Source organism: Malus domestica, chromosome 16 (assembly GCF_042453785.1).
Source record: "Malus domestica chromosome 16, GDT2T_hap1".
NCBI lineage: Eukaryota > Viridiplantae > Streptophyta > Magnoliopsida > Rosales > Rosaceae > Malus > Malus domestica.
In genome coordinates, this window is record NC_091676.1 from 17,160,333 (window position 1) to 17,178,315 (window position 17,983).

At 36.7% G+C, this 17,983-nt stretch overlaps 3 protein-coding genes across 5 annotated transcripts; 2 read left to right on the forward strand and 1 right to left on the reverse strand.

Annotated features, from left to right (window-relative positions):
* The first annotated feature begins 4,162 nt into the window (after positions 1-4,162).
* On the forward strand, positions 4,163-8,717 carry LOC103425701 (transmembrane emp24 domain-containing protein p24beta3). Its single transcript, XM_029096135.2, has 4 exons — positions 4,163-4,642; positions 6,255-6,441; positions 6,685-6,792; positions 8,400-8,717. Exons 1-4 carry the CDS (start codon positions 4,436-4,438, stop codon positions 8,531-8,533), a joined length of 636 nt encoding a protein of 211 aa, XP_028951968.1. The 5' UTR covers positions 4,163-4,435; the 3' UTR covers positions 8,534-8,717.
* Positions 8,718-11,074: 2,357 nt separating this feature from the next.
* Positions 11,075-13,612, forward strand: LOC103403948 (stem-specific protein TSJT1). Its single transcript, XM_008342794.4, has 4 exons — positions 11,075-11,409; positions 12,362-12,602; positions 12,739-12,859; positions 13,176-13,612. The coding sequence occupies exons 1-4, from the start codon at positions 11,210-11,212 to the stop codon at positions 13,364-13,366; spliced, it is 753 nt and encodes a 250-aa protein (XP_008341016.1). The 5' UTR covers positions 11,075-11,209; the 3' UTR covers positions 13,367-13,612.
* On the reverse strand, positions 13,522-17,232 carry LOC103403949 (meiotic recombination protein DMC1 homolog). 3 transcript variants are annotated; one of them, XM_070815889.1, is made up of 15 exons: positions 17,092-17,232; positions 16,904-16,989; positions 16,431-16,522; positions 16,279-16,350; positions 16,108-16,146; positions 15,893-15,950; positions 15,759-15,804; positions 15,564-15,609; positions 15,105-15,166; positions 14,896-14,962; positions 14,718-14,810; positions 14,567-14,635; positions 14,410-14,488; positions 14,134-14,314; positions 13,522-13,998 (listed from the first exon to the last, which is right to left on the reverse strand). In XM_070815889.1, the coding sequence occupies exons 1-15, from the start codon at positions 17,106-17,108 to the stop codon at positions 13,995-13,997; spliced, it is 1,011 nt and encodes a 336-aa protein (XP_070671990.1). In that variant the 5' UTR covers positions 17,109-17,232; the 3' UTR covers positions 13,522-13,994. The 3 variants fall into 3 exon arrangements, with proteins under 3 accessions (XP_070671990.1, XP_070671989.1, XP_028951538.2); XM_070815888.1 differs by having other exon boundaries at positions 13,579-14,015; positions 14,151-14,314; XM_029095705.2 differs by having other exon boundaries at positions 13,724-14,007; positions 14,148-14,314.
* Positions 17,233-17,983: the final 751 nt, after the last annotated feature.

Consider the following 17,983-nt stretch of genomic DNA (forward strand, 5'->3'; position numbering starts at 1 on the left):
AAAGGGTAGAAGGTCTTAAAAAATTTAGACAACCAAATAGTGGACAATATTAATGTCTGTTATAATCAATACCTATCAAATGACCAAAATACCCCTGGTGATGGTGTCTTGAATAAATATAGGTTGAATTGTGATTTTTGGGAAGAGCAAAATGATAAAATGTTGTCATATTTGATAACCATTGACTCTCTACTACACATTTCAAGAATGATCAGAAGAAAGTTGTGATGCCTAATGTTTATTAGTTCTAGTTTATCGGGAAATGCACTTGTTATACTTGGTCATTTAAGTTGAATTCCTTGTACAGTTTGTTGTACAAACCAAATTCTATATGTATTAGTCCTATATATAGTTCTTTTAAATACCAGAGTGCTTCCAAACCTTATATGGTTTACGATCATAAATTCATGAATTTCATGAAGAACTGATTAATAAAAATGTCCAGATTAAAAGAAACAAAAAAGAGAGAGGAATAAAAAGAAAAATTTAGCACAATAATGCCTAAATAATAATAAATTGTGCAAGTGGTCATTTACCACAGTGGTGGAAAGGTATTATGTCATTGCGTGATGGTGTGGGTTATAACTCCGTTGATGGCTAATCTAACATTTAACTTACTAACGCTATCGTTTCACTAAAATAAATAAATAAATTGTTTACTTATGCTGCTCTTTTTTTTTTTTTTTTTTTTTTTACTGTTTTACTTAGGAATGCTTAGCTCAATAGAGCACTGTAATTTTTGTTGTTTCAACCACTTGCCAGGGAGATACTCCTTATCCCATAAAGGTAAAAGCTTTTGCTTTTGGTTATCTACTGTAGTTCTCCCACGTGGGTAGTTTGGTAAAGGTAAAATAAGTTAAAAAGATTGCATCTTTAAAGCCAAACAACAATGTTTAAAGTTTTCTTTTTGGTTTTTTTTTTTATAACAGAATGTAGCTGCTCCGCATCGCTGCAACAAACATGGATTCAGTTTGCAAGTTTTCCGACGACACCAGAGGGGCGAACCGCAATTTCTGGGCTTGATTTCCGGCGAGGGAAGGGCAGCGTTGCTGCACCTTTTGCTCTGATTGGAGATTGAAAAAGAGCACAGAAAGAGAGACTGAATGGAAGTTATGGAACGGAGGAGATGAAGAGCAGTAGCAGCAGGAGTGGAAGGGCTGGCCAGTGCTCCAGCCTTGTTTTTCCGACGAGGGGAGTGGCAGCCGCCACTCCTCGCCCTCACGTGGCTTCGCCACTATGTGTGTGTGTATTTTGGCACTTTGTTCTATATATCAGATTAATTAATTTGTTTTAAAACATTATGGCAAGTGAAAATCGAAGCATAATTTTCATCAGCTTCTTTGTTATAGGTTTTGTTATAAATGGTTTTGATTCGTTGTTCATATAGCTGTTTAAGGTCCCTCTTGACATATGTATTTTTGCTGTTCTTTTAATAAGTTTGCCTTATAGTTTCTTCACATGATAGCAATGCTGAAATAAGATTGATTGTGTGATTTTTTACTAGAACAAATTAAAAATTAAAGCATCAATCATTGACAAATAAGAAAAAGATGTTTTTATTTTATTTTTTAATGATGAGAAGAGGATAGTCCGGAATACATCTTTACAAATAGAGCTTACTAGAAACTTCAACCCGTGCTCTGCTGCGGGATTGAAAATTGTATGGAAGATTATGTTTGAAAGATAAGAGAACAATTCATCAGTTGTGCAATGGAAAACATAGCATTAGAACACTCCAACAAAGGAAAAAAATTACAACAAACCTTCATTAATTGTCGATGGATTACTAACAACAAAAATTTCTTTGTTTTGAAATCGTTGCCAAAGATTTTCAAACTCACGATCATTAAGCACGAGATCATCTGGAAGAGGAAGGAGCAGTCGTCATTCCTTCTGAGTCTCATAAGTTGTGCCCACTGCAGTAGGTGTCCCTGAAGCAGCACATAATTATGTAAGCAAAAAAAAAAATTCATAAAAGACCATTGAAATCAATTTTCAAAATACAAACATTTAAGAAGCTTAAACCTGAATCAAATGTCACTATTCGATAAAAATAAACTCAATATTTACTAAATGAATGTAGAACTTGTATTGCATAATATGCCTACTTCATATAAGTGCTAATAAAAGGAAAAATTCCTTATCCATTGCTTTCATTCTCACAATACAAATAAACCAACGAAGGATTAAACTCTTAAGTGAACTAATCAATGTCATTATATATTTACTAATTGCTGTAACTCAAAAACACGGAATTGTCTTTAACTTTTTTTCTCAATTCTCCATGCAATAAATCATAACATATAACAACAGTGTATATTTATATTTATTTATTATTTCTATACTAAAACCGGGTGTACTGTTGACCATCTATCTTTTCTTCATACAACCCCATTGTTCCTATTTGCCAATATAAAATACACACAAAAAAGGCAAGGAGACCAATACCTACCATCCAAGGGTGGAGCTAGGATTTTTTTTGTTGAGTGGACTAGTTGAAAATGGTACCATAAAATCATATGTTTATTTTTTTTTTTTGCTTATATAAAATATATAATAATCAATATAATATAAACTATTCTCAAAATCATAACCCTAACCGATAAATTCAAGGACCATATAAATAATTAACCTACTAATTAAATCAAGAATAAGTAAATAAAGAGATTAAGAACATACCAAATATGACATCCATTGAAAAAGTGCAACAGAAAGTCAGGAATTGCAGAGATAGGGATTTAATTGTGTATTTAAAGAACTTATTAATCTTTTCTTGAGTAAGAAGCATAGAGGCTAAACTACATAAGGTAAATGGTTTTTTCCTTTAAAGAATAGAATAACGGGGGACTAGAGATACAATTAATTTATAATTTTTAGCATAAAACTAGGGATGTGCTATCCACACACCCTATTTTACTTCTCACACACCCCTTGATGATTTCTGTCCGTTGATCTTCTTCAATTCATCTGATCCGACGGCCGAAAATTAAAAAGGTGCGTGAGAAGTACAATGGGGTGTGTGGATATCACACCCCGTTAAAACTATTATTTACTACCTCTCCTCTACTAAATATACATTAATAATAATATGTATTGAAATTGAGTAGGCTATAAGCATGAGTTTACAAAAGAATAGATCTATTCACAAACCCATTTTTACTTCCAACACATCTTTATTAATATTTTGTCAGTGATCATTTTCAATTCATTCGATCTGAACAACCGACAATTAAGAGAAGTGTGTACGAAGTAAAAATAAGTGCATGAATAATACTACACTTACAGAAAACCTCATTGGGCACCTTAGCCTTGTGAATGGCTATGCCATTGCTACCATCCCATTTAATAACATCCAAAGTCATTATGTGGGTGCTAACACTATTAATACGACAAACGTCTATTTGTTAATATTGTTTGATATAAGCATACCAAGAAAAAACATTTAAATCATACAAAGAGACAAACTTTTCACATTCTCACACACCCAACAAAAGTCTGATTTAACGGAAGAAAAATCTCACAATGGGACAAATTTTTAAAAGCCAACAAATACTTTAAATAAACAATCAAATCTTTATGTATTGTGAGATGTAATAGTGGTGGTTGTTATCATTACAAAGTAATGAAAATCAGAATGGTCAACGGTACACCCTGTTTTATTGTAAATAATAAATAAATATAAATATGTATAATAATCTTGATCACAATTGGAAAGTTGCACTTGTTTTTTCTACATGCAGAAAAAGTAGATGATAATAAAAAAAGCAGGGTGTTTTGTCTACATGCAGAAAAAGTAGATAATAAAAATATGTATAATATAGTTGATTTCAGAGGAATTGATGTGAGATGAAAACATGCTTACCTCCAATCCTTGACTGCCTAGTTTAACTAAAGGGGTTTGAAACTTTTCTTCCATCTTCAACTAATCAGAAATACTTGTGCAATAAAAAGCTAAACAAACTGATGACATTGCCACGACAATTCACATTTTGAGATCAAAAGACTTACATAGGCATACTTGGCTATTGAATATACTAATGAAAGATGGAACCCAACCCATAGAGTAACCTCTAGTTAACTCAAACTTATTCAAAACTCGACTCAAACTTGGGTTGAGTTCGACTAAATTCAAGTTAGCCCAACCCAAGTTCGAGTCGTATATGCAGACGACATACAGAATGTTAACTGGCCCAAAACTAACAACCAAAGCCAATCCCACAAAGAAAATCCCGTAGGCGCAATGATACTAAGTTGAACCGGCTGCTTACGTGGCCCGAGTGAGCGACGTGTCAAGGACGTATAGTCAATCGCCACGTATCAATCTCCGTTTTCACCGTCCCTGCTTCTTCTTCTCCGTCGTCTTCTTCTTCTTCAACTTCAAGCTGTCGTCATCGAGTTTGAATCTCTCAGACCCCAAAACTGAAAAGACAAAAAAATGGAGGGAAGCGCGAAGGGTTTGATGCTGATTGGTCTTCTTCTCGTGAGCTTCGTCCGAAAGATCGCATCGCTATCGGTGACAGTGAACGATGTCGAATGCTTGTACGAGTATGTGCTCTACGAAGGCGACACCGTTTCGGGCAACTTCGTGGTCGTCGATCACGATATTTTCTGGGGCGCGGATCATCCTGGCCTCGACTTAATCGTGAGTTCTGTTTTTATCTTTTCACATTTTATCCCCAAACCGCTATTGCATCGAAATTTTGCCAAATTGGGTTTTAGGGTTTATGCAGGGGGCTAATTTTGGGGGGTTTTGTGAGTTGTGGAATGGATCTGCTTATAGATTGTCGATTTTAAATTGTTTGGTATTAAAATTTGTTGGAATTTTTTGAAGATATCGATTTTTGAACTAAAATTGGTAATTGAAGCTGCAATCTTGATGTTGTAAGTCAAAGCCAGTTCTGAAGACTATTTGATATTCTTAGTTTATTGGTTTCGAAATTCAAACCCCCGAATCGAAAATATTGATAACTGATAAGATTATTAAGCAAAGGTCTGCTCTTTTTCAAGTGTTTGTAGCAGCATCAAGGAAGTAGACATAGTTCAAGTAGGTGGGAACTGATGAGAACCCAGGGAAGGTCTTGGAGAAATTGTCAAAAATAGGGCTACATTGGCTGTCTGAATATCCCGCTATAGTCTGTGCTTCAAAAAGAATAGAAGAAGTAGTGGATCGTAATGGTGACGGTTACTAATCCTTACAGGTGTGCTTAGTAGGGAGAACCCGTTTCAGATAGTCACGCCTCTCTCCATCTTGCACAAATTTTTTAAACAACCTTGTCTGTGATTTTAGTAAAACTACTGCTCAAGATTTCCATTTTGTTTCCTTCCTGGATTAATAATATTCTGTGGTAATTCATAAAATTGGTAAGTTAAAATTCAGTTTGGTTGTGTCATTTAAGTTGAAATTTATGTTAAATTTTATTATTCGAACCTTCAAAGTATTGCTAGATATATTTCAATAATACTACTGCATTAGACATATACTTGAGATGCTTTGCTTATAACTTTAAATTTAGATGTGGAGTATAGGGGTTTGAACCATTGTGATACTGAATGCATGCAGTACTTGTAAAATAGATTATGACAATGTGCATCATTAGGAACCAAAATATGGTGTTATATGAAAATATCATGTATCCAATTTTATAAGAATTATTAGTTTTCAGCTGCAAATAATTTGGATCTTATTACGTTTCACTGTTGGGTATGTTTATATCCACCCAGTTTTTCCATGGCGGCAATTTAAGTTCTTGCTTAAATAAGGGATTTTGACATTGGATAATTGGACCAAAAAGGGGTGAGGTTCTTGTTCATAAGAACTAAGAACTCAAAAGAGTCGGTTCATGACATACCTATTCTCTACTTTGTAGCTTGGGCACTATGACTTCTGTTTTCTCTAGCTTGGTATTGGTTGGGACTTGGGTATTGCATAAGAGTGTAGGAAATGGTATCTGGCTAGATTGGAGTTTAGCGAGCAGATTGTTAGTGATTTTTGGTCTTTGGAGGGCAGGTTCGATATTTGTTTCTTAGAGTTGGTGGGTTGAGAGGGATCACCAAGCATTTGAAGGCATGCAACTCTCTTTCTGTAAATGGACCAAGAAGGATTATCTATCTTTCCTTCCTCTTCTAGAGATTTTGTTTTCTTAACATCCTTGATTTTTGTTATTGTATGCGTCTTGTCTGCATTGGCTGCACCTATTCTTTCAAAAAAACTTTTACTTGATGAAAAAAATTCCTAATGGTTGTATTTTGTGCAGGTGACATCTCCTGGTGGTAATACGGTGCACACTTCAAAGGGAACATCTGGGGATAAGTTTGAGTTTAAAGCCCCAAGAAGTGGGATGTACAAATTTTGTTTCCACAATCCTTACTCAACACCAGAGACTGTTTCCTTTAACATTCATGTTGGACATATTCCCAACGAGCACAATATTGCGAAAGATGGTTTGTGAAATTCTCTGTCAATATGTTTTCATTGTGTTATTTTCTTTTCAACTTTCGATATGCAATTTGAAGTAATTGTTGTCCTGAATGGCCAAAAGGAAAATACTTTTCCGCTTTAACTGTCAACTACTATGAATTGCTTGCTGAAGTATGTTAGTCTCAGTAACACATATGAGACTAATTTCAGTTTTTTCTCTGCCCCCCTTTGATTTTCTTTAACCTTTAGATGTTTGTTTGTTGCAGAGCATCTAGACCCTATAAATGTTAAAATTGCTGAGCTTAGAGAGGCGTTGGAATCAGTTACATTAGAGCAGAAGTACTTGAAAGCACGTGATGTTCGACATCGTCATAGTAAGTTTTGGTCTCTCTTTACCAAGAAAATTGTCAATGTTGCAGTCATGCTATATCATTATAGTGTACTGCAATTAGATCTATGCCCTACTTGTTAACGAGGACCCTTGCTCCCCACTTTGTGTGAGCGTATGGGAATTTCTTGAATTTTAATCTCTATGGGTGCGTTTGTTACATCGGACTGTCTCGGACTGGACTAGTTTCAGGGACTAAACTGGACTGGCTTAGACTAGACTAAGCTGGACTAACTTAGTGAAGCGTTTGGTGCAGTGTCGGACTAAGAAGCAGGACTATAATATTATATTATTTAATCTATATTTATTAATATTTTTTTAAAAATTTAATCTATATCAATTAATATTTTATTATTTCTTTATCATTTTCCATTTTTTCTACTCCTCTTCTTCTCTGTTTTATATGCCTCCCTCTTTATCATTTTCCATTTTTTTCTCCGCCCTCCGTCTCCTCCTTCCCCCTTCCTTTTTCTTCTGTTTCACATATGTACCACTGTCCCCTCTCCCCTCTCTCCCCTTGTATTCATTTCGTTTCGCCTCCAAGGAAACGCTTGGAGTAGGAGTTGCAGTGTGGCAGAGGGATCTCAAATTGCGAAGATCGTTTTCGGATCCAAAGTTCTTTAGGCGAAGACTGTTATCTTTGTTTTATGGGTCTAATTCCAGTTCAATCGACGAAAATGGAGAACCCGTTTCTGCATATCGATTAAGTGTTAAATGTTCTTTTGTCTGTTCGTCGGGAAATTTAGGTTGTGGGTTCGTCGGAAAGCAAATACGGGGTTGGGTTCGCTGGGTTCGCTGGATGATGGAGGTTGGCAAAAAGGCTAGATTTTGATGACTGGGTTCGCGGGATATTGGTGGTGGTGGAGACGGGATTAGCAATCCCGTCGTTTTCGAGGGGTTTAGCTAAGATCAGCGAGCGAAGGAGTTAGTCGGCACGAGTCCGAGCTAATCCCATTTAACCTAGTCCCTTGCTATACCAAACATGGGTTATTAGTCCTAGCTAGTCCAGTCCTAGCTAAGGAGGTCAAACAAACGAGGCCTATATGTCCTCATTACCATATGTATCTGTGTTTACAATATCTTCCGTTTGATTTGTTTATTATTCCCTTTGCAATTCTATACTCACATGTTATGATGCTAATAGTAATACTTAGTTATGCTTTGATAAAACTGAAAATGTATCTTTGCTGATAACTATCTACTGAATGTGTAGTACTGTACAACCCGCGTTTAGCTAACTTATCAAATATTAGTTCATTAGATCAAAATTTTCGACAGCTTATTTTAGGTATTAACTGAGATGGTAATAAAACGTTGAGTCATGTGCAAGTGTTAAAATTAATGCTGGACCGATGTGGGCTACTTGGTTACTTTTGTGATACTCCAATGTTGTTGATTGTGTGCATAGGTTATGAAGTCAAGAACTCTCATGACAACCATTTTACAGTGGCTACCCACATATCATTAACCTGCTTCTTGTTAGCTCATGCCAGTACTAAGTAACGAAATAATGCGGTAGATAATACATCCACGTTTTAGGACCTGGTAACATCTTATGATTCTGATCACATTCTGTTTTTGTGCCTGCCACAGCAAACGAGAGCACAAGGAGACGGGTTGTGTTGTATACAGTGGCAGAGTATCTTGCGCTGGCTGCTGCGAGTGCTTTACAAGTCGTATACATTCGCAAACTTTTCAGCAAATCGGTTGCATACAATCGGGTTTGAGCTGCTTGGGTCGTGTCATTGTCTATTTTAACAGCAGGATGAGCCTTATAGATTAGTTCAGATACGTCTTTTGTGTAACAAGTTATGAAAAGTTCATACGATTTTGGTTGTCTGGCACTTTGAAATGTCATGGAATTAGTTGACTGCAAAATGACAAGAATAGCGTGTTGCTGATTATCCGAAAGGAGCTTCTTATTCTTTTGCCATAAAAAAAAGGGATCTTTAACGAAAAGCACCTAGTACTGTTCACTTTAACGAAAAATTACATTTTTACACTAAAAAGTCAATTCTGGTACTATTCATTTTACCCTTTATTTTGTCCTTATCATTAAAACTCAAAGTTTTCAAGCCTTTTTCATTAGTTTTCCTTAAAAAAAAAGGGAAATGAGCTTCTTAATGCATGCAAGAGAATTTCCCAGAATAGCACTTACGTAAATGTTCCAAAAATAAATAAATATTTGTTATTAGCACTCTAAAAAAATCATTATGTAATTCAAATTTTTTATAATCAGAAAGAGAAATACACTTGTAAGTAAGAAGTGCAGAATGAGATTTTTGGAGTACTAATTGACAGTTTACAAAAAAATTAGATCTAAAATCAATACCAAACAGACCCTAAGCTATCACTGCATGTGGTTAGTTTTAAGTTTTAACTAGATACTGAACTTGTTACAAATACGACATGGTTAGTTTTATTCATAGATCAGGGAAGCATACAATAAAAAAGGAGAGTGTCCCGAATTGAATCTACAAGTCGATGTGGTATATTCATATACCCAAATTGAGCACCGTATGAGAAGTTATTTCGAATTGTTGGTTATGTGTTTAAATTAACGTTTTTATAGTTGTTTCGCATATAGGTGACACCTATCCCGAGGACGAGCGCATCCAGGGACGTCACGGGGGTTACGACCCATCGACTTACCAGTGAGTGGGCAGTATTTTTCTGTATTTACCTATATGCTATCTATTTTTCCCAAAAATCGAAATTAAATGAAATTATATTTCTAAAATACCATGCATGCATATTATGAGTTATGAATTGATAATTGATGCATATATATGTGTGAATTGATGCCGTGGACGCACAGGTGAGTATCAGGTGAGTTTATATGGTTTATATGAATGATGATGTGATTGCGTTGTGAGCTCATAAACTGCACCTTTGGTATTAGTGCTTATAGTATTCACCACACCGCACGCTCGCCTTGGATCCAAGTAGGTGGATGTCGTACAGACCACTAGAGGTGGTTCCGACATGCCAGTCGTACAGACCATTAGAGGGGTTCCGACTGGTGGGTTATGTGCACAGATGATTGATGAGAGAAGCACTAGAGCGTATTATTTCACCATCTTAGTCGTACAGACTACTATAGGTAGTTCCGACTTATGTGCAGTGTAGTGCCGTACAGGTCACAGTTGGTGACTCCGGCTGGATGGGATATTGAGCTATAGAATCAGCCGTACAGGACCACTATAGGGTCTCCGGTTGATTTATTATTTCACCTGATTTATATTGATGCATTCATATTATATTTTGGCATGGCATGACATATTCTTTTTGAGATGTTATGTTGATAGATGGTGAGCGGAGTTTTGATGATATATGTATATATACGTTTATATACTATTTTTCTGAGAAATCATACAGGTTTTACGGTGAAGGGTTAGAAACGTTTTAAATGAAATGTTTTTGGAAAATCTTTGGTTTTACTGACCCACTCATCTTTGTTTTGCGCCCCTCCAAGTTCTAGTTAGCCGTTGGTGACTCTCGAGGTCTTTTTCGGCATTCTGACAGACGTACTGCATGTAGGACTTACCTGCGGGTGTTGCACTTTTAATTATGGTCCTACTTGACTGCACTTGATACCTACGCTCTGAATTCGTGTGTTTTACTTTATAATTCCCTCTTTTATGCTAGTAGGTTATTACTGCTAGTGGTTGGTTTAAATTCCTTCATATTTCTGTTATATCTTGCTTCTGTGTCGCACTTTTGGCTACGTCACGCTCACGTGACGACCAGCACGTCTTGATTCTAAGATCGGGGTGTGTCACAAGTAATACTCCATGCGATCTTTCCTTTGTATTGAAAAATAGTCAACTCAACTTAAATGCATTTAACCCAAATTCCAAGGTGGCGGATTTGCTTGTGGAGATAAATAAGGTGATATTTTTAGTAGTCTTTTAGAACTTTAAAAGAACGTATGACCGTTGATTGTCAACAGTGGTCATTTTTAAAAGAAAATTACAAATTAGTGTTCATGTACATTGATATGTAGCAACTAAAATATTACAACTCAAAAGAACAAAGAAAGAATATTATTATTACAAAACCTGTGTGACACTAATTATTGCAGAGAATTTACTCGTAAATGTAATTGTAACCAATTTTTCCTGGTTTTGGCAAAACCAATTATAGTCAATAGAAAAGATATTTACTGGCAAGATGGGAACAAATAGTTGTAATTTGTACAAAGTAGTAAGGGTAACATTGGAAGACCAAAAGTCCTTTCTAAAAGCTTATAATATTAATCGGTGATTACCCATAGAAGACAAATTATCAATTTTAGATCATACATCCAACTCTCTCTCTCTCTCTCTCTCTCTCCCTCCCTGCGTTTATCCGCCATTTCTTTGTGTGTGTTTGACTCATCGATAAACTAAGCGATCCAGAAAATGTTGGCAGTGTTCGACAAGTCGGTCGCCAAATGCCCGGAGGCGCTGCAGAGCCCTCAGTCCGGATCAGCCTCCGCCCTGAAAGATGGGTTTCTGGCGCAGCAGTTTGCTTCTGTGCATCCTTCCTCCGTCACTGTCAATCTTGGCGCTTCTGGTCTAATCGCCTACTCTCTCGACAGACAGAACCCTCTTCTTCCAAGGTACAACATCATTGAAGATCATCTCTCTTTTTGGGAAAATTAGTGAAATGGATAATACCCTTCAGAGAAAACAACAAATTAAGACTGCCCATTTCTTTGTTTTTGTAGTTTTTGGTTGATCCGAACTCGATGATTCCTGGGTCGGTTTTTTTTTTTTTTGGTTAAAATAAACAAAGTGGAAGATACCCTTTAAAGAAAACAAGAAATTATGATTGCCCATTTCTTTGTTTTCGGTCGTTTTTGTAGTTTTTGGTCGATCTTAGCTTTTAGATTCGTGGGTCGTTGGCTTTTTCTGTGTGTGTTTGTTGATCTTAGTTTTGGTACAGATTGATATCAGTTTTTTGACGATCGGAGAACGTTGGTTTGGATTAAATCTGTTCCAGAGTGTTTTCATGGAGTTTGACAAAAAAATAATAAAAATTATGTTTGATCATATGTATTTAGGCCTTATTTGTAAGAAATCGTGAGTTTGGCCATTCAATTTAATTTGTTTATCTGCTTTTATTATTTTTGAATTTTGTAAAGGGCTTATAAGGCATGATCTGCATAAATTTGGTGATGTAGTTTTACCTCCTGTAAATTCTTTGTTTTTTTGAGAAGGACAAAGAACATATGGTTTGTTTGGTGGAGATTTGGAGCAAAAAGACAGTTTTAACTCTTTGGCAATATCCTCCTAGTAATTTAAGTATAATTTCATATATTAATTGGACTGAGATCATAGCTTTATTGCTTTTCATTCATTTGAATGCCATTTTTTTTAATTGTTTTGTAGTGCAGAAGATTGATTCTTATGATTTTGTTGTGGTTAATGATCACTAGCTTTGGAATTGCATTGAGAAATTAACTCCGACTTTGTTCTCGTATCAATTCTCTCCCAAAAAAAAAAAAAAAAAAAACGAAATTTTCTGTTGCATTTAATGTTTGACATATTCATTCATTGTATGTTGGTTAGGTTGTTTGCGGTTGTGGACGACATTTTCTGCCTGTTCCAAGGCCACATAGAGAATGTTGCTCTTCTTAAGCAACAATATGGATTGAACAAGACAGCCAATGAGGTGATCATTGTTATTGAAGCTTTCAGGACTCTGAGAGACCGAGGTCCTTATCCTGCCGACCAGGTTGTGAGAGATATCCAAGGGAAGTTTGCATTTGTTCTCTTTGACAGTGCTTCCAAAGCCACTTTTATAGCTACTGTAAGTAAACCTCCTTCCGTAGAATGTGTCCTCAATTGGCACTTGCCCTTCCTTGTTTACTTTCAAGTTCTTGTGATCTCTTTCTTTCCACTGGTCATTTGGTTTTGTAGTTGAGCCAACCCCTTTTCTTGTGCAGGATCCTGATGGGAATGTTCCGTTCTTCTGGGGAACTGATTCTGAAGGCCATCTTGTTCTTTCAGATGATTCAGAAGTTGTGAAGAAGGGCTGCGGGAATTCTTTTGCACCATTTCCTAAAGGTATATAACTATAACCAAATGTATTAGGCCCGATAGAACAAAATGTGTAGCATTTCCACGTTGTATAATGTTTCGGCTATATCTCAATCGTGGAAGAATATGATGCCACAAATGTAGTATGGAATCCATGGTTTTGTGTATCAGAATTTGGAATTGATTCACATGTAAACATGTAATGGATCTCTCATCTTGCTCATTGGGATAATCTAGGTCTTTTGTCTGCTTACCTTTCTTGTTTCACATGGCATTGCTTTCCTTTGAATCCTCGGTATGAGAGGTAGACTGCTAATAACTATGTGGGTATTGTTCCTCTCAGGTTGTTTTTTCACTTCCTCTGGAGGCTTGAGGAGTTATGAGCATCCCCACAATGAGTTGAAGGCGGTGCCACGTGTGGATAGCTCGGGTGAAATGTGCGGAGCAAACTTCAAGGTCGATGCTGATACTAAGAAGGAATCGAGTGGCATCCCAAGAGTTGGGAGTGCTGCCAACTGGTCGTCAAATTACTAAGTTCGTAACTAATTTCACTGAGAAGGCTATTAAGTAGGCCTCGAATTAGTTCTGATCTGACTTTTCTCTATCATTTTTCCGTAATGAGACTCCGTTTGCCTTAATATGGCTACCATGGTTTATATGGTTATTGAAAATTTGAAAGTAAGACACGATTATGTAATTGCTCACTATCAAAACAAAGCTGTAACGGCCCTTAGAACCTTATGGCATAGAACATCAAATAATACTGCTTTCTAGATGAAATTGTCTCTCGTACCGCGCCCTTGGGGGCCGATCTTTTCCCCGAAGCTTCTGAGTTGATTCGGGAGAAAGAAACACAAGAGATACATTCAAGAACCGTGTAATGGAAGCATGTTAAAGTGAAGTAGATGTTTTGGTATTCGACTAGTAATTTCTAACATATGTTGTTGCTACTGCACCATGTTTATGCTCAGCAAAATTAAGCTATACCTCGGAGCACAGGCAAGAGTGAACATGCTCTCGTGCGCCAACTCTTAGGAAAGTTACTTCGCGTGTCACTAAAGTTTTGAACCAATTTACGATTATATAGATAGCATCTCCATTGCCTCTTGTGTTGACGAAGGCCGTCAACTTCAGTCCTTTGCATCGGCAATGCCTCCTGCGGTTATCTGAAAAACGTGCGTTTCTGTCAAGAATAACAACGAATGAATATAGGCAGTTCCTGCAATTTTTCGTCATCTTGGATTTACGATCATATTCTTGCTATAGATGATGAGGACAATCAGAAAATTCAAAGTGTAGACTCTGTGAAGGATATTGCTTCAGCCTCGGGCAGGTTTGGGGCATCAAACACCTTGCAGACACGCTGTTCGCCTTTGCCCTTCCTGAACATCAGCCTGATTGTTGCAGCATGGGCAAGCACATGTCCTCCTGCTGGTTTCTTTGGGTCTGATATGAACACTCCGCCACCAGGGTCGGCTATCACTGCACAATTATATGATTCACCAGTAAGCCCTGAGCTTTTTTATTGATTTCAAAATGATTTGAGTACAGAAAAATCCTCAAAAGTCGGGCGTTACCTTGGTTGGTCATGTAGACAGCAACGTTGAACTCCTCAGCTATCTTCGTTAGTCGGGAAAGCATCTGAGCTAGTTTTTGCTGCATATAAAAGTTTTCTCATGTCAGAACAACACCAAATCTAAATCTAAGACATTGCAGGGAGTCTTTGGAGCAGACCTGACGGTCTGCAAGCTCTCCTCGTCCTGTAAAGTCAACTCGAAAGAGGGCAATCACCGAATCCACAATCTGAAAAAACATGACGATATGAATCAATATTCCTGGACTGTTGATATTTGTCCGTAAAGAGTTTCGGTTAGTGAAGTCTTACCAGAAGTCTGAATGGCTCTTCAGACATTTTTGCAGCCAGACCAAGAAGCAGGTTATACTGATGCTCATATGTATATGCACGAGCATAAATGATCTTTGCAGCAGAAGAAAATCGGTTAGTTCTGAAATATAATCGCTCGCAGCTTTAACTGCTGTATATGGAGAAAATGAAAGCTTACATTGTCCAGGACAGCTCCTGGATCCAAGCCAAATCTTTCAGCTATTGGCACAATTCGATCAGGTCGGCTGCAGGTGCATATGGTTAAGAAGACAACATACTTGAATTGAACTAAATTGGATTTGTTTAAGCTAATTCTAATTTTGTTCATTTTTTCATCGAAATACGTTGTACGAAATATTAAAAGAGATGGACAAACAGAAAGGATACAAGGTTCCTTCAGTATCAATGTAAGCAACTTTTCCATTCCCTCCCTTCATGTTGGTGGGAAGCTGCAAAGTAATAGACAATCTCAGTCAGCAAGGCTTGATGCGTATCTTCTGATATTCGAGTTAAAACTCATATTCCAATACGTGATATCCTGGCATTACGCCTTAGAATGTTTGGCGTGCAGCAGTTCGAAAACCACAATTATCACTAAACCACACAGCACAGCACGATTATCAACGGATCATATATAACCCTTATAGCAAATCGAAGTCTATCATCTTAGATTCTTAAAACTAATGCAAGAAAAATTGTGAATTGCAGTCAATAGACGCTGACATTTCAAAACTCTACTCAAATCCCAGACTTATTTTCGAGTTAGTAAAAGAACCTGACAGAGTTCTACCCAATGGCTAAATGATTTCCCTGTATGATATGAAATAACTCAGGAGAGAGAGGAACCTGTGTAGAAACGCAGAGAGTATGAGCAAGCTGTGTTTTCCCACACCTGATATCAACATTTTATATGGCAGTAAAGAAGTTCGTGTCAAAATATTAGAATTGCAATTGCAAATGAAAGCTTCCTAGTTTCGATACAAGCAATGGACGGCAATAATGCATCAAAGAAACAGTGCTATATATGACTAATGTCCTCACCGGAATTCTCCAAACGCTTCCGTGATTGACATAGTTTCAACTCCACCTTCATTTTATTTTCACACAAATTACCTCAAACAAACAAGTAATCACAATAAACCATACCAGATTGAATAACTAACAGCGAAAATTACCGCCTAGAAGTTCATCAAGGGCATGGCTTCCGGTTGTAATCTTAATCACAGACTTTCTCTGTACACAAAAACAAAATTCAACTTCTCAATTTTACATTAGAGCATGACCTCTGCTCTTGATAAATCTGTGCGAGAGAAAGAGGACTTAATCTGACGGCTCAGATCTACTGGATTTGCATAGAGTCAAATCACAACTATAGCAACTGTGAACTTACTTTGATCAGAGCGTCACTTCCAGTAATATATCCAAAGTTCTGAAAAGCAAAAACATAAACGAAAAAAGTACATTACGAAAAACAAAACTAAGGCTAGCAATCGCAGAAATTCAAAGAAAATCACACATGAATGTTTCAAAATATGGAAAATCTTGAGTGCTAAGTGCTAACCACTATCTTTTCAGCAGCTTCGCATATCTTATCAACTTTTGCCTCTGATAATCCTTTGATTCCAGTCAAGTTCTGCCAAACAGAAATCGGAGTAAGGAAAAGGAACTTTAACACGCACAGATTAAGAAATCGGAACTGAAATTCGTTTGTACCTTCTTTGTATGCATCATCAAGCCATTGCAGGTGTAGATCCCTGCATCCTGAAGCTTCTTAATATCTCCGGCATTGATTCCCTGAGCAATCACTGCACAAAACTCGCTTTTGAGGCAAATATCCCTCAAAATTTACGTCTAGTGTGAGAATCATATGAAACTAATTCTATTTCACCAAGAAATTAAACTTAATTACTTAAACGAAGTGATACCGCTAGGATTTGAGGAGTTTTTGAGAGAAATAAAGCAAATCCAACAGAAATTAACAAATGAGAGGCAAAAAGGTGAAATGGAATTCGATAACAGAAACCAATCGAGCTAGAAACAATAAATATTCAAATAAATCGAGAAAATTAGTTTTACGATTTCGATTTTCCTAAAATTAAACGAGAACACTGTTGAAACTGTAGAAATCGAGAATTGAAGTACGTAATCGGAAAGTGAACGGAAGAGAAGGTCGTGAGGAAGCTTACACTTGTCGATCGCTTCGAACAGGTCCTCTTCATCCTCAATGTCCTCGCGCTCGACGAGCTGCAGCTGCTGGCTCTGCTCTTCGGCCCTGAGCATCATCGCAGATAAAGTTAGTCTTCAACTTCAGAGAAGAACACTCGGTGACTCGAGCTGAAAGGAAGAAAATGGAGCTTTCAGATCTGCGATTTACTTGAGAGTGGCGAGCATCTTTGTTGTGGTTGAACGTTTGAGTGAGTGTTTGGCTTCTGGGAAACGAGAGAGAGAGGTTTGGATTTTTTAAATGTGGAGGGATGTGAGGAAGGGGTTCTATTTAAGGGGCGGGAAGAAGGGAAGCGAAGAGGCGTCGGTTTTTTTTATTTTTAATTTTGGTCTTTATGTTTTGATAATTTATCAATTTAATCCTTTATAATTCAAACTCGTACTTTTGCCACGTCAATCATAAGTGGGCCATAATTATGCCACTTAAGTAAACTTAACGGTTAACTACACAATACATAAAACAAGAGAAATTGGAGTAAATAGTGAGTTTCCGAGAATAAGGTGGTGACTTTTAAGCTTTAGAGGCAATTGAGAGCAAAATCGAGTTTCAGGGAATAAAGTGGCTATTTTTTAGTTTCAGATGGCAAAGTTGGATCAAAATCGAATGTCAGGTAGCAAAGTGGCGACTTTTCAGTTTCAGAGGACACAATGAGATCGAAATTGAGTTCTACCTTCAACACTTAGAATTATAACTGCTCAAGTGAAGTTCAACCCGAAAGGTGTGATAGGGCGCTCAAGGGGGCTTCCTCTAGCTAAACAAAAACAAATTACAAATTTTTTAAAAACAAAAGTTTGTTTCCTAAGTAGTCGTTTGATAATTATTTCATTTTTTGTTGAAACCCTTTTTTGTTGTTTTTTTTTTTAAATTGAAATTTTGTTTAGTAACTATTTCAATTTTCAATATTCAGAGAAAGAGACTAAAAACTAATTTCTTGATTTTTTTTAAAATTTGACTTTGATATTTCACTATTTTTTTTCAATTTTTTTTTTAAATTGAAAGTAGTTATATTTTTTTTTCCCAGTTTTCCAAAAAGTGAAAACTG